At 41.9% G+C, this 15,622-nt stretch overlaps 1 protein-coding gene across 3 annotated transcripts in view; it reads right to left on the reverse strand.

Annotated features, from left to right (window-relative positions):
* Window positions 1-635: 635 nt before the first annotated feature.
* The window catches only part of RCAN2 (regulator of calcineurin 2), a 185,946-nt gene continuing 170,959 nt past the window's right edge, over window positions 636-15,622 (reverse strand). For all 3 annotated transcript variants that reach the window (XM_030555272.1, XM_030555273.1, XM_030555274.1), the window contains one exon: window positions 636-4,077. In XM_030555272.1, coding sequence (XP_030411132.1) covers window positions 3,917-4,077 — 161 coding nt within the window. In that variant the 3' untranslated portion in view covers window positions 636-3,916. The remainder of the gene's footprint in view (window positions 4,078-15,622) is intronic.

Consider the following 15,622-nt stretch of genomic DNA (forward strand, 5'->3'; position numbering starts at 1 on the left):
GTGATGACAGTGGGTCCCCACAAGGGTCCCATTGCAACACTGAGACTTTTGACATTGACTGCTATTTATAAATGTTTGAGCACCCTACTTTGAGTTTAAGGAAGTTAAATGCACAAATACGTTTACAAAAGAAGTCACCGTATGCAGAGTATGAAAGAGTCTAAGTTCAGAGAAGAAAGGGGAGGACAAACAGGGTAGAGGGGACACCAGTAGTAGCAATTGTAAAGTTCATTTTCTCTAGTCCATTTCTAGCCAGAGGCATGAGCAATGTATATCCACTAGAGGGTGCCATTTCACCTCTAGAAAACTATTTCAATAGCTCTCAGAACCCATTTGAAAAGCAAATTTAAAGAATCAGGGCCAAATTCTGTCGTCACTTAGGGCTGGTCCAGACTAGGGGGGAGAAATCGATCTTAGATACGCAACTTCAGCTACGTGAAGTCGAATATCTAAGATCGGATTACTCACCCGTCCAGACGGCGCGGGATCGATGTTCGCGGCTCTCCGTGTCGATTCCGGAACTCCGTTGGGGTTGATGGAGTTCCGGAATCGATATAAGCGCGCTCGGGGATCGATATATCGCGTCTAGATTAGACGCGATATATCAATCCCCGAGCAATCGATTTTAACCCGCCGATACGGCGGGTAGTCTGGATGTGGCCTTACACTGGTGTGAATCAGGGGTAACTCCAGTGAAGTTAGTCCTGATTTATAGTGCTCTTATAAAGCAGAATCTGCTTTTGGTGTTGCAAATCCTCATACAGCAAGTGAAAGTCATAGTAGCTGAGTTTGCAGACCTTACATAGACAAAACTCCCATTGAAGTCAGCAGGGCCACAGGATCTGGACTTCTGAATTTATGTAGAAAATTTACTTTTCAGAGTGGTCAGCCCTTTTTGAGGAAGTCTGTTTTCCATTAGTAGTCAGGCTTAGGCTGCTGGTGAGCTACAAAGCTGGCTTACCAGGTTCTCAAATGTTATTTTCATACTAGAGGGGTTAATCTCTAATATCAGATGTATTGTCCTTTCACACAGTGATTTATAAATGCTGATTGCAGCCATACCAGGATTCCCTTGGGTTGTCTCAATCTTTCAACTGTGTTTTTCTTTCTGTGGTTTGGACAATGAAGCTATTTCCCACACCCTCCTGCATAGTACCCTATAGCTCCACTCTTTTAGGACCTAACATAGTCAACTAACTATGCCTGTCTTTAAGTATCCCTTGTGTGCATGCCCCATAATGCACCTTGAGACAATAAGACAGAAGTGACCACTAAACTAAAACTGATGCTTCAGTCACAATAAGATTTTTAATCTGAGTTGGGCCCAAGTTGCATCGTTTGGACCCAGCTCCAGACTCCCAAAAGTCTTCGATGTGGGGACTAGGTTTGGGTTTCTTATTCCTCATTGTTTGATTTTTGTACATAAAAGACCAGATCCTCAGCTGGTGTAAACTGAGGTAAATGGAGGTACACAGATTTACAGCAGCCGAGGATCTGGCCCCCAAATCTCAGCCATCTCAAAGTGACGGTTTTATTCAGGAAATGTTACATTTAAACCTCACATAAAAATATTATTCACAATTAACTGTCTAAAGCCAAGAGATCGTGACAACGAAATAGCTTTTTATCTATGCAATGACACATGAAATAGGAGGGGATTTGTTCTCCTTAAATACTATAGCTTGCCTGATGTACCATTTTCAGCCGGAATGGTCATATTATAGTCCCAGGGTGGAAGGTGATTTAAACTAAGAAGAATATCATTCTTTAAATCATTCTGAAAGCATTGTCAGAACATAAAAATGTGAAACTAGCTGAAAAGCTTTTTTTTTTCTTTTTAAAGAAGGCTCTCTGTCTCAATCCCATAAAGCTGTTAAAGTCAAGTCTCATTTAAGCTGGGTCTCTGCTGCATTGAACATGTTTGTTGAACGTAAATGTGAATGTATCCTAAGTGGTGTCCACGCTGCACTGAGAATCATCACTATAAGGGTTATGCAGAAGCAAGGCTCTAGTTCTTAGAGGGAATATTAAAGAATGGTGATGGTCAGAAAAGGAACTCTCTAAAAATGGCTCATTCTTACACCCACAGCTCTGTTCTCCCAATGGGCATTGAGAAGTCTCTGTTGATTTTAGTGACAAAATGAGGTGTTTTTCTTTCTGTCAGTATTGCTGAATCAATACAGCAATGGGAGAATGAGCTAGAGTCCACTGAAGCATGCGTATCCTTATTGTTAATTAAGATTCTGCCACTGTAATTTTCAGAAACTTCCTAATAAAGGTTTTATTACAGAACCTAGCTTGACTTTCAGATCCCAGGCTGACCTTGCAGGGTTGAGAAGTAAAAAAAAACCAAAAAAAACCCCAAAACCTTTTTATTTGTAAATGGAGCAAATTTGATCGGAAAGATACTGAGAGTTTAAACATGGAACCCCTCAGTGTCATCTCAAGGGGTGGGATAGAACTGCAGCTCATTTGCTTATGTCCCAATCCTGCAAAGCCCTATGCATACGCTTCGCTTTCATAACATTCATTTCAATGGAACTACTCACGTGTGTCAAGTTAAGCTCACGTGCCTTTGTGAGAGCGAGGCTTAGATCTCTAGAAAGCACTTTCTCAAAACGGTGAGCGTGCATGAGAATAATTAACAGAGATGATCTGCCCAGGTAGAAAATCCAAATATCTAAGTACTCTCTGCTACCAGCCACAATGAACGCACAAAAATGTCAGTAATCCTGTGCATGTTATGAGTGACAGGGACATGTAGAAGTGAGTGAGACAGGAGAGTAAATTCCATGCAGTCTAAGTTCAAGTTTAAGTGTGGTCCTGTTTTATTTGGCCGGGGAGGTGGGGGGAGGCGCAGAATACTGCATACAGCTAATATGGACCTTAAAACACATCAAGGAAAGGGGGAGGGGGAGTGCTGATTATTAGGGATAGGCAAATATTTGCAAATAGCTGGAGTATCAGGGCTATCCAGCATACCACTGGAAACCTCTGTCCATCACTGCTACCATGAGACAGTAATGAATCCCAGTGTAATGGGAAGTTAGCTTCTTCACCCTAACCTCAGGGGTGCAGGAAAAGAGAAGTAATATCCTTGCCCTCCTACTCGGATGGAATGTGAGGATTTCCCCCACTGCTAGCAGCCTGGCTCCCTGTCATTGGAGGACAAAGGAATGAAGGACACCTCCTCCTTCACAAAATCCTGCCTCCTCTTTCAGCCCAATGCACTCCAGAGTGTGTCAGCCCCAGATTTAAAGGGCCAACGTATTCAGCAGCAGTCAAGGGACAGGAGTGTTTCAGTCCTCTGGCTGTAACTGAAACATGCAGAAAACTTCTTGTCTCCTACAGAAGTTGCCTCCCACAAGATAAATGCTTAGTAAGTGGAGGTGAAGAGGTTAAAGGCCACGAAGCTGCTACCTCACAAGATGACACCAGGTAAGAATGAGGGACAAGTGGGAGACCCAGGTCTGCTGGGGAGTAGTGGGGGGGTGGGGGCGGGGAGTGGGATCCTGTGGAAAGGGGAGCAGAGAAGAATGTTCTGCTAATCTGCATATTAATCCCAACATCAGCCTATTTGCCCATCACTAGTTTACTAAGCGATGCTTCTGGTTTTGCTATCATTACGATGTGCAATGCTATGAAAAACCCTCAAACTAAACTCCCTCCCCTCTTCCCAGCCTATTCTAGCCCCTTTCACAAGACCTGTCACACTCGATGGCAGGTGATATGGTTACATGTACAAAGAATTTTTTCCTAGCCCTTGTGTTAGACAGGCTTGAGTACAGAGAAGGGATTTCAATGAGCGAGATGTCCCATTACCCAAGAGGCAATGGCTGCCCTTCAACAAAACATAGCAAACAGAAAAACAAAGAGCCATGCTGGAGGAGAGAAGTGCTGCTTCCGCTGGAGAGGCTCAGTTAGACACAGGAGGAGGCAGACCAGGGCGCCGAGTTTGAATAATTTTTGGCTTTGGAGAATTCTTTGGGTCCTCGTCTTCCTCTGTGTCGCTGTCGCAGACGTGCACCACCACGCTCGGGGTGGACTCTGTCCCTGCATGCAGCTCGTACTTCTCCCCTAGAAGCAGGAATAAGTGGTTAGGTCAAAGGTCACCAGTATGGGAGAGCCAAACATTGACTCTGGCCTTGTCTGTCTCCAGGAATAGCTCTAATTCAGCAATCCATGTAGCTGCACCATGGCTGAGCTTTAGGCATAGACAAAAACACACAGGAGTTTGCTTGGATGGAGCTAATAGAGGTTTATTCCTGCATGCCCCTTTCTACACATAGGGGTCAGCACCCCTGCAACTACACCGAAAGCTGGCGACTGGTTACTATGCAAGGCTATTCCTAAGTGTAGATGAGGCCTAAGGGTGGAATCCAGGATAATCTGGACTAGTTAAAAACAAGTTGCATTAGTGTCTATGCTAGGATTTCCTACTAGTGCAGCCACACTCATGGCTGAAATCACAGAGTAAACAAGGCTTAAATGTATGTGTAAGGGGCGAGATAAGGGTAGCCTAGTGTCATGGAGATGGGCCCAGCTCAAAACCACACTTCCTAAACCCTCTATCAACAGAGAGTTCAGAGCTGGACTCAAACTTCATGGTTGCCCCTTGTATCTAAATTGGGCCAAACCTCAGTACCCCAAGCCCAAACTTCTTTAGATTCTGGGATCATTCAGATCCAGTTACACATACTGCAGCTTGGTCCCATCTCTAATTTCTCTAGCTACTGTATCAGTAGGCTGTGAGGAGAGGGTTTGTTTATCACTGATAACAACAGTTCCAGCTATAAACATCTCTAAATACCCTTCAGGACTGAATGTAGGCATAGCATCTACTTAGCACTTCTGACAGTCATCATTTTGGCTGACATGTAAGGGATTGAACCAGAGACCTCTAGAGCTAAAACCATGAGCAGCTATAGCCTGAGCTAGTGCTCTTCAGCAGTAGCTGTAACACATTCATATCCTCTGCAGATCGGGCATGGAGTAGTCCTGTACCATGCTCAGCAATGGGTTACACACTTACGTAGCACTTTGGATTTTCTAAGTGCTCCGTGCACATTCATTACTTAACCCTCCAAGTTCCCCTGTGAAGGAGGTCAGTGTTGTGGAGGTGAAGATGGAGCTGGGAAGTGAAATGACTTGCCCACAGCCTCAGCATAAGAGCCAGGCTCAGAATTTAGTAATTCCTAGCTCCAAGTCCTGTGCACCATCTCCTGAACAACGCTGCCTCTGTTCAGTGTGGTACCATAGGGGCTGAAGCTAAGAATAATGGGATGGAATTAAGAAAAAGTAAATTTAAGAAGAACAACAGGAAAAATTTCCAACGGTGAGATCTGTGAGACACTGGCCTGGTCTCCTCAAGGAAGCAGGGGAAGTCTCATGGCTTGGCAGCTGAAACTCAACTGGAGAAAGCACTAGAAAATGTGTTGAAGGGAACAATCCTGGCCTGGCAAGGGCAGACTAGATGACCTATTGGAATAGGTCGTTTCCATCTTTTATGCCTGCAAGCACCAGTGCACTTTATTTAAGTTTGACAAATTAGCTTATTAAGACTCTGACAAACACCATGATTAGCTACTGGCAAACACTACTATGTCTTTGACAAACTATGCTTTATATGACTGCTTTGAGTTAAGAGTGGCCAATGCAAATTTACTACAAATACTCTAGGAGGAGGGAAAGGCACCATATAGCTAGATAAGATGGAACTCCAAAATCCTATTTGCTATAGACTAAATAATTATCACTACTTATTTGTATTTTGCCTAGTAGCCAAAGTCATGAACCAAGACGTCATTGTACTAGGGGCTATATAAACAGAACCAAAAAATGGTCCCCTGCCAGGTTTTATAAATTACTGAGCCTGATCCCCAAAATCTTCATTCATATGATTCTTTACACACACCTTTTTGAATAAAAGGTTGCAGGGTTAGGCCCCTATCATTCCAGGTAACTCTGCACCTGCTACAAGGAAAGCATAGTGTTCGTGCTGGTTTGCTGTTCATCCCAGTGAGGTTTATAGGCCTGGGATTAGAGGACAGGGAGCATTTTTATCTGGAGGTGGGAGGCAACTTTACAATTAAGACAGTGAATAACGCCTATAAACTCGGCTTCTTGCTGCAAGAGATATTTTATTGCTGTGATCCCATTAATGCCGACATTAAACTTCTCTATTTTTGAAAAACTTTTTTCTGGCTCCAGATTGAGTAAAGCACTATGGGGCTCGTTGAGAAGCTAAAATGTAAAAAGAGAAACAGCTTGGTCATGGTGTATGGAGAAATGATATGGTTTTGCTTTGCCTCTTTTCCCTGCAGGCTGCAGCTAATTTCTCAGCTATGGGCTGACGTCAATGCTGCCAACCAGCACTGAGGGGCACATTGGTCACTGTCAACTGCAAAGAGCTCAATGGTGCAGTGCACACACAAAGCTGGGCCATTTCTTATCACACCACACACAGTAACTCACATTCACTGGCCTCTTAAAAAGTAATAATCCCAGTTCAGATGCCACATTCTTTTATGCTCAAATTCCTCCCCAAAAGTTTCTTTCCACTGAAAAAGAGATGTGGAAATAACTATAGACCCTGGGACAAACATTCAGAGGCCTCTGGCACAAGTAACTGCAGCAGCAATTAATGTCACTTGAACGAATCAGGATTCAGTGCTCTCATAAATGGATTCTGAAGGTGTCCAAGTGAAGAGCAGTTAATTGCCCTACAATAACTGAGATCCTCGGAGATGCCGTAGGCAGTGTGGATCTTACTGTAGGAACACAAGCACCTCATGCACATGACACCAGATTTTTCTTGATTAGCAGTATCCATCAGGGCCATCCATGCTGCCAGTGCCTCCCTGTGCTCTTGCATAAGGCCATAAAGGCCAGGGGGCTGCTACAATCCTCCCACAGTTCCCTTACAGTGCAAAGCCTGTGTGGCTGAGGACTCTGAAAAGCAGGAATGGAGGGCTGGTTGTGGGGTGCAAACTGACTACACCATCTCAAAGAACAGTTAGTGACGAGTACTTTTCTTCTTCAAATATTTGTCAGTGTGGATGCCACTGTAGGTGATAGGCAAGCAGTATCCCTCCCCTGAAGTTCAGCTGCATCAATCAAACAGAGATTAAAGTACTGCTGTCCTGAACGTGGTCTCCGATTTGGCTGCCAGGCGATGCTTAACAAAAGTTGGCAGGCGATGCTGCATTGCTGCCTTGTAGATCTGAGAGATCAGCATGTATCTGAAGTGTGTGGAAGAAGGTACCTGTGCCCTGGTGGAAAGTGCCTTGACATTCGGAGGGAGAGGCTCGCCAGCCAGCTGATAGCAGGTGGAAATACACTGCACAAGCCACTTCAAGGATTCTCTGTGACAAGACAGCCAATCAAGGCATCAGATATAGCCGAGAAGAGATGGGGAGAGAACCCAAAACATTTAGTCCTACTGACGTAATACAGAAAGGCTCTGGAGACATACAGAATATGGAGCTTCTTTTCTCCTGGCACTGAGTGCAGTTTCAAGAAGATGACTGATAGAGTAATGGATTGTTCAGGTGAAATTCCAACTCCACCTTAGGGATGACTTTGGGGTACAGTTTCACCACCCTCTTGTCCCTTTGGAAGGATGTGTAAAACAATCCAGACATAAAAGCTTGGAACTTGCTGACTGTCCATGCTGATGAAATGGCCATGAGAATATCTGTCTTGATGGTAAGGTGGTATTGTGATGCTGGCAGACCAGGTGCCAGCTCATGTCAAGGCCCGTAGGCCTCAACTGACCACTGACAAATGCAGAGCTGGGAACAGGTATGGCTCATCTCTGTGTTACTATTGTTAAACTAGGTATTAGGTTTATAAAAATGTATTTAGTGTTTTGGACTTTATGAAATGCTTTCTGAGTTACCGCATGCATTAATCTCACTTATATCTGTATCACGTTATATGGTAATATTTAAGTGTTCACTCAAACTATAAACCACAGGAGAGAAGCATTAACAAGTATGAAATACTGGTTTGCCACAGGTGTATCTCCTGCCCAACAAAAGAAGGCCCATAGACCCGAGACAAACCATTGCAGAACATCAGAGGAGAAAAGACATCGTTGATTGCACCCCTCCACACCAAAGAAGAGGAGACGTGCAGGTGGACTCATCCCATCAGCTTGAACTCTGGAGGAAGGGAATAAAAATCCCTGAATAAACTATCTTTATGCTGCTTGGACTCGGAGGGGCAAGGATTACTAAGCATAAGCAAAAGCTCTGCAGTGCTTGGCCAGGGTAGTCCTAAAGGACATATAAAGCTTACTTACTATAGAAGCTTCTATCAGCTTTTAGAACTTAAGACTTGTGTGTATATGTTTACCTCCTTTAACTTTGTAAATAACTTCTATTTCCTTTAGTTAGTTTATTATAGGACTGGCTACAAGCATTGTCTTTGTAAGATCTAAAGTGTAATTGACTTGGGAAAGTGACTGGTCCTTTGGGACTAGGAGTAACTGCAGTATTATGGTGATTTTTGGTGTAAGAGACGATCTATCACAAAGTTAAGCTTTTAGGTTAAGCAAGACAAACTGGATTAACCAAGCTGACTATATGGGACTCCATGGTTGGGCTGTTACAGTGCTGAGGAATTCACACTTGATGCTAGGTTGGTGAAATCGAAGTATTGAACTCACAACCAGTTTGGTGGGTGTGCCCTGCTTCTTAACAGTCTGCCCCGAGGTTGGTACTCGGGCTTTGAAGCCACTCCTGACAGCTTGACAGGTATATTGAGTAGTCCCAGAGCAGTTCAATAGAAGTCTTCGTGAGCTTTAGAAGGATGACACTGTGGCCCATAATGAAGTTAGGTCTCTGACTGGAGAGCAAGCATGAAGAAAGCCCCTGAATACCATAGGATGTGAAAAGACTGAGTGTGACTGCACTGGAGCGTAACATGCCAATACTGTAGAAAGGTAGACTTTAAGAGAGTTAAGCACTAGCCCCACGTGTTTTTGGAGCAGGATATGGTCTAAGATCTTTGGTATCAGGGACTCCATTGACTCAATATTATTCTGAGTTGCGCACACAGATAATCGTATCCATTTGGAGGATTAAGTTTTCCTGGTGGAACGTTTCCTGCTCTGCTTAAGAATTTTCTGGCCTGGTAGGGAGCAGTCTCTGTCAGTGTTGCTCAACCAGCCAACATTGCCATCAGATGCATCGTCTGTGGGCCTGGGTGAGATATCTGACCGTGATTCTGGGGTTCTATGTCAGGCAAGTTGGAAGGTGTATAGGATGCTGCTGAGACATCTGCAGCAGATCTAATCATCAAAACTGTCTTGGCCAGTATTGGGCTATCATGATGACCGAGGCATTATCCTCTATGACCTTGGATATTATCCTAGGAATCAGAGGAATTGGTGGGAATGCATACAGAAGTTCAAGACCATCAAAGGAGGAAGGCATCCAGCAGAGAGCCTGAGCTCATGCCTCCTCTGGAATAAAAGTTCCAGCACTTGGTGGTATCCTCTGTGATGAACAAATTTGATGGGAGTCCACAACTGATGGAATATCAGGTCTAGGATGGATTTCTGTAGTAACCGCTCCTGTTTGGTTAGCACAATTCTGCTCAGAAAGTCTGCTAGGTAATTGCTGATCTCTGGAAGATATAGAGCTTGTGGGGTCACCTCATGTTGATGATATAAAACTTAATGGCTTCCAGGCAGAGGGGATAATCACACACCTCCTTGTTTGTTTACCTAATGAATTGCCAACATGTTGTCTGTCAGAATTTGTACCTTAGAATTCTGCAAAATGGGCAAGAACGTTATATAGGGCTAGCCTGATAATCCTTAGTTTCAAAACGTTAATATGTAGCTTCAAATTGTCCCGAGCCCACGTGCCTTGCATTTGGAGGTGTTTCAGGTGGGTCCTTCAGCCTGTCCCTGGTGTGTCCATGATAAACATTATCCTAAGGAAGGGGGACTAAAAATGTCACCTTTCTCCTCATGTTCATGTCCAACCACCAAGCCAGCTCTTGCAATCCTGGAGATGAGTCTTTATCACATTTGCTCATATGGGGCATACATGGATCTCAGCCACAAGTATAAAGCTTACAGGAGAAGTCGGGCAAGTGGCATGTCACATATGCACACTGACGTATGGCCTAATAGCCCCGGATATAGACACACTGTCATTGCTGGTTTCACTTGTAGGTTAAGCACCACTGAGTGAACGATAAGAACCTGTCCTCTGGTAGGTACGCTCTTGCTGAGCTGGAGTCAATCAGAGCACCTCTGAACTGTATTTCCAATGATTACTCAGTTCACTGAAGTCAAAAATCAAAGCTCAGAAGTGGGTCTGAAGATATTCATAATTTTTCAGAGTTTAGCCCAAGCTAAGAACTAGGGGATTGGACACCTGGCAATGGGCGGTAAGACGGAAATGAAGCACAGAGTGCATGCACAGCCCTGGTGGACACTGATAGCCAAGAAAAATCCAGTGTTGCATGCATGTGGTTCCTGCATACCTAGAGTGGGACCCACTGACAGAAACTCAGTTATCCCCACAAATTATTGTGGATACAATTTTATATTCACAATTTTTAATGCCTACAAAATCATGGACCAAAATATGGAAGTCTTGTTAAGGCTGGACTGCAAATGAGGCCAATATAACTAAGTTATTGGAACACAGTCATGTACAATCAAAAGGACTTTTGGAAAAATAGAATCTGGTGCTACTTTTAATTGTTATTTAGGTCTTTAAAAAGAATACTACTAAGGTACTATTAATAGCTCAGATACCAAGGTAATAAATAAAGGATGAAAAAGACATATCTTCCCACTTTTTAAAGGGACACCATCAGGCCAAAAATCATGGCCCAAATCCCCAGCTGATATAAATTGGTGTTTTGGTGATAATCTCATAGTCCAAGTTAGGTTTACAGACCTAATGAAAATGGGAGCTATGCCAGTTTACACCTGCTGATTATTTAGATTGTGGTAGTGCCAAAATATGCTAGGCTCTCTCCAAACACAGAGGATAAGCTAGTTAGGATTTAAAATTAGAAATATAAAAAGATACTGTCAGATAGTGTGATGACTCAGCAGAAAAACACAATGGCAGTCAGCAAGGTCTCTACCTCAATATTTAACAAAATAAATTAATCTGATCAGAATGAGAAATGAGAATCTCCCCACATTGATGTTCACCCCACTCATTCTGGGTGTTGAAGTCTAACTTCCCAAAGGCATTTTCCTCCTCCTCCTGTCTTCCTATGCATCTAATTCAAGAGGACTGAAGGTTAACCTCTTGTTCACTAAGGAGATTTAGTTAACAGGTATGTTTGAAATGAAGGACTGAAACAATCCCTAAGGAAGCTGACTATTATAAATCTGCCCCATTTAGTACATTACTTAGTACTCAGGTGTGAGGGGAAACTGACAACACCACAGCCAGCAACCATGACTCATTTGGAAGAAATGTGTTTTTAGTTTCAAAAACCCTCTTCTAAATCCTCAAAGTGGGGATTATGCTTTAAATCTTTATTAAAACATACTGGACCAAATTCAGCTCCAGTGCAAGTGGGAGCAACTCCATGGATTGCAACAGATCTGCACCTGCTTAGCCCAGGGCTGGATTAGAGTTATTGTTTCAACTTTAATCTGAACTATTTATTTTTAGACGTCAAGAATTAGACTGGCCCAAATACTTTACTTTAAATATAGTACAGGAGGCAAGCCAGTCTAATCAGCCTTAGGCACTAGAAGAGTTAATGAGACCTCTATACTCACAGATCCTGTGTTTTTGGAAGGGCCATCCATTTACTTACTAACTCTTCCAGCCAAACCTGTGAGTTTTAACACGCACTTCATACACACCCAAAGTAAAGGTCAGAGCAGACAGCACGTTCTGTCCTGAATAGAATTTTATGTTTTTTTGTGAAAAGATGAGTTGAACTGATATATTTATTAAAGTGGGGGAAAATTCTGCGAAACCTTTTTCACCCAAATAATGTATATTTGGGAAGACCAAAACATTTCGTGATTTGTATCAAATTCACAGAATTGTTTCAGTCACAAAATTAAAAAAAATTTCATTTTGACATCTTAAAAACAAAAAGTAGGGCTGTCAAACGATTAAAAAAACCACAATTAATCACACAGTTAAAAAAGTAATCGTGATTAATCGCACTGTTAAACAAAAGAATACCATTTATTTACATATTTTTGGATGTTTTCTGCATTTTCAAATATATTGATTTCAGTTACAACACAGAATACAAAGTGTACATTGCTCACTTTATTTTTGATTACTAGTATTTGCACTGTAAAAAAAACACAAATGGTATTTTTCAATTCACCTCATACAAGTACTGTGGTGCAATCTTTTTATCATGAAAGTTGAACTTACAAATGTAGAATTGTATACAAAAAAACCTGCATTCAAAAATAAAACAATGTAAAATTTTAGAGCCTGCAAGTCCACTCAGCCCTACTTCTTTTTCACCCAGTCGCTCAGACAAACAAGTTTGGTTACATTTGCAGGAGATAATGCTGCCCACTTATTGTTTACAATGTCACCTGAAAGTGAGAACAGGCATTCACATGGTACTGTTGTAACTAGGGTGACCAGATGTCCCAATTTTATAGAGAGAGTCTGGATTTTTGGGTCTTTCTTATATAGGCTCCTATTACCTCCCACCACCCGTCCCACTTTTTCACACTTGCTGTCTGCTCACCCTAGTTGTAACCAGAGTTGCAAGATATTTACGTGCCACATGCACTAAAGATTCACATGTCCTTTCATGCTTCAACCAGCATCCATGCTGATGATGGGTTCTGCTTGATAACAATCCAAATCAGTTCAGACCAACACACGTTCATTTTCATTGTCTGACTCAGATGCCACCAGCAGAAGGTTGATTTTCTTTTTTGGTGGTTCAGGTTCTATGGTTTCCACATTGGAGTGTTGCTCTTTTACGACTTCTGAAATCATGATCCATACCTCATCCCTCTCAAATTTTGGAATTCACTTCAGATTCTTAAACCTTGGGTCGAGTGCCATAGCTATCTTTAGAAATCTCACACTGGTACCTTCTTTGCATTTTGTCAAATCTGCAGTGAAAGTGTTCATAAAATGAACAACATGTGCTGGGTCATCATCTGAGACTGCTATAACATGAAATATATCGCAGAATGCAGGTAAAACAGAGCAGGGGACATATAATTCTCCCCCAAGGAGTTCAGTCAGAAATTTAATTAACACATTTTTTTAATGAGCGTCATCAGCATGGAAGCATGTCCTTTGTAATGGTGCCCAAAGCATGAAGGGGCATATGAATGTTTAGCATATCTGGCACATAAATACCTTGCAATGCCAGCTATAAAAGTGCCATGAAGATGCCTGTTCTCACTTTCTGGTGATATTGTAAATATGAGGATGGCAGAATTATCTCCCATAAATTTAAACAAATTTGTTTGTCTTATCAATTGGCTGAACAAGTAGGAGGACTGGGTGGAGTTGTAAGCTCTGAAGTTTTACATTGTTTTGTTTTTGAGTGCAATCATGTAACAAAAAATCTACATTTGTACATTGCACTTTCAGGACAAAGATTGCACTACAGTACTTGTATGACTTGAACTGAAAAATACCATTTCTTTAGTTTATCATTTTTACAGTGCAAATATTTGTAATAAAAAAATACACTTTAATTTCAATTACAACACAGACTACAGTATATATGAATATGTAGAAAAACACAAAATATTTAATACATTTTAATTGGTATTCTATTGTTTAACAGTGCGATTAAAACTGCAATTAATTGCAATTAATTTTTTTAATCACAATTAATTTTTTTTAGTTAATCGCATGAGTTAACTGCGATTAATCAACAACTCTAACAAAAAGTGTTTTGATTTTTCAATTTGAAACAATTTTTCATTAAATGTTTCATTTTGGATGGAATGAAATGTTGTATATGACCCAAAACAGTCCTCCTCCTCAATTTTTCAGTACAGTCAGGGAACCGAAAAGTCAGTTATTTGCACAGCTCTGGTGTTTGTTGAACAGTTGCGCAGTGAGACAGGTTCATGTTATCAGGTTCCCACATTAAACTGTCACTTACTTGTAATATTTCACTCCCTGATAAACCCTTCTCCCTCCCAGCACAGGATCTTGCTGGCCTCATTTAGGCACAGACAGACAAGGTATGCTACAATCTTCCCTCACCTCATCACCAATATTCAGGTTTCCTATCCACTTTCCTACTGAAACCCATCTCCCTGCCCTAGTGATCCCATTCTCTCCTGCCTCCTAATCCCCACCCTCAATCTCCTTTTCCTTTCTCCTTAACCTCTCCTCTGGCTCCTTCCCCTCACAATTCAAGCATGATCTGATCACCACCACCCTGAGAAAGCCAATGCTTAACTCCACCTCCCTCTTCAATCACTGCCTTCTTCCTCTCTTCTTTTCACTCTCAAAATCCCTGAACCTGCTGTTCACAAAAGCTACCTCAAATTCTTTTCCTTCAGCTGCACTCAGGATCCTCTCCAGTCAGGAGCTGCCTTCTTTACTCCACTGAACCATAATCACTGAGGTGTCCAACAGTCTTTTCCTGGCCAACCTCAGGGTCTTTCCTCCACCTTCATTCCCTTTGACTTCTCAGTTGCTTGCGACACTGTCAATCATAACTTCCTTTTGAATATCGTGTCTTGCTTTGGCTTCCATGACTGTGCCCTGTCCTTATTCTCCTCCTGCCTCTTGGGTGATTCCTTCAGCATCTCCTTTGGTTGGTGTTCCTCCTCTCTCCCCTTAAATGTCCCTGGCCCCCTCCTCTTATTCTTTATTTCCTTGTATTAGGTGAATTGCAATTGTGCAATCATTTATCTATATTATAGATTATCTAGCAAGCTATCTAAAAAGAATGAATTAAGGAAATACATGTCATCTTATTCAGAAAAATATCTCGGTTCACCAAATAAATTCTATGAGCTCTAATCTGCCTGGAGGGAAGGATGCACAAAAGAATTAAGTTATGATGTCCCCTTGAAACACCAGAAAATGCTTCCAATGAACTCCTAGACCTCTAGAAATACTTACATTTTCCTCTACTGTATTAGTTGGCAGAAAAGAAAAACAGTACGAGGGGACTTAAATCTCAACCATTATACAATGAACCTAAATACTCAGATGGGAATAGGAACTGTTTGCTTCAGCGACATTAATCATGAAAGGATTGGTGACCTCTGATGATTGCACACACAGCATAATAGCACAGGAACAGTCTGGTAATGTTTGAGAATTTAAAAAAAAATCATAAAAAAATTAATAGCACAAGGTTTTATATTGCTTTATGAGGCAGTATCATGGCCTTTCAAGGATGGGCTCCTCTTGAACTATGAAGCTGTTATTGTCTGGCAATAGATGTAATATGTGTGGTTGATTAATTAGTTATCAAGGCAGAGTAGCGGTATTTTGCAGCTCTCCTGTCCTCTGTTCTGAATCATAATCAAATGTTAATAGGTCCAGAGCAGTAAACTCCATGTTAAATGTGTCATTAGTATCATAACAACATCTTACATTTACAGCCTTTACAAACGATACAGGTCAGATTGGGTCTGGTCTGAGTGTGGGTGCAGAAG

Source organism: Gopherus evgoodei, chromosome 3 (genome assembly GCF_007399415.2).
Source record: "Gopherus evgoodei ecotype Sinaloan lineage chromosome 3, rGopEvg1_v1.p, whole genome shotgun sequence".
NCBI lineage: Eukaryota > Metazoa > Chordata > Testudines > Testudinidae > Gopherus > Gopherus evgoodei.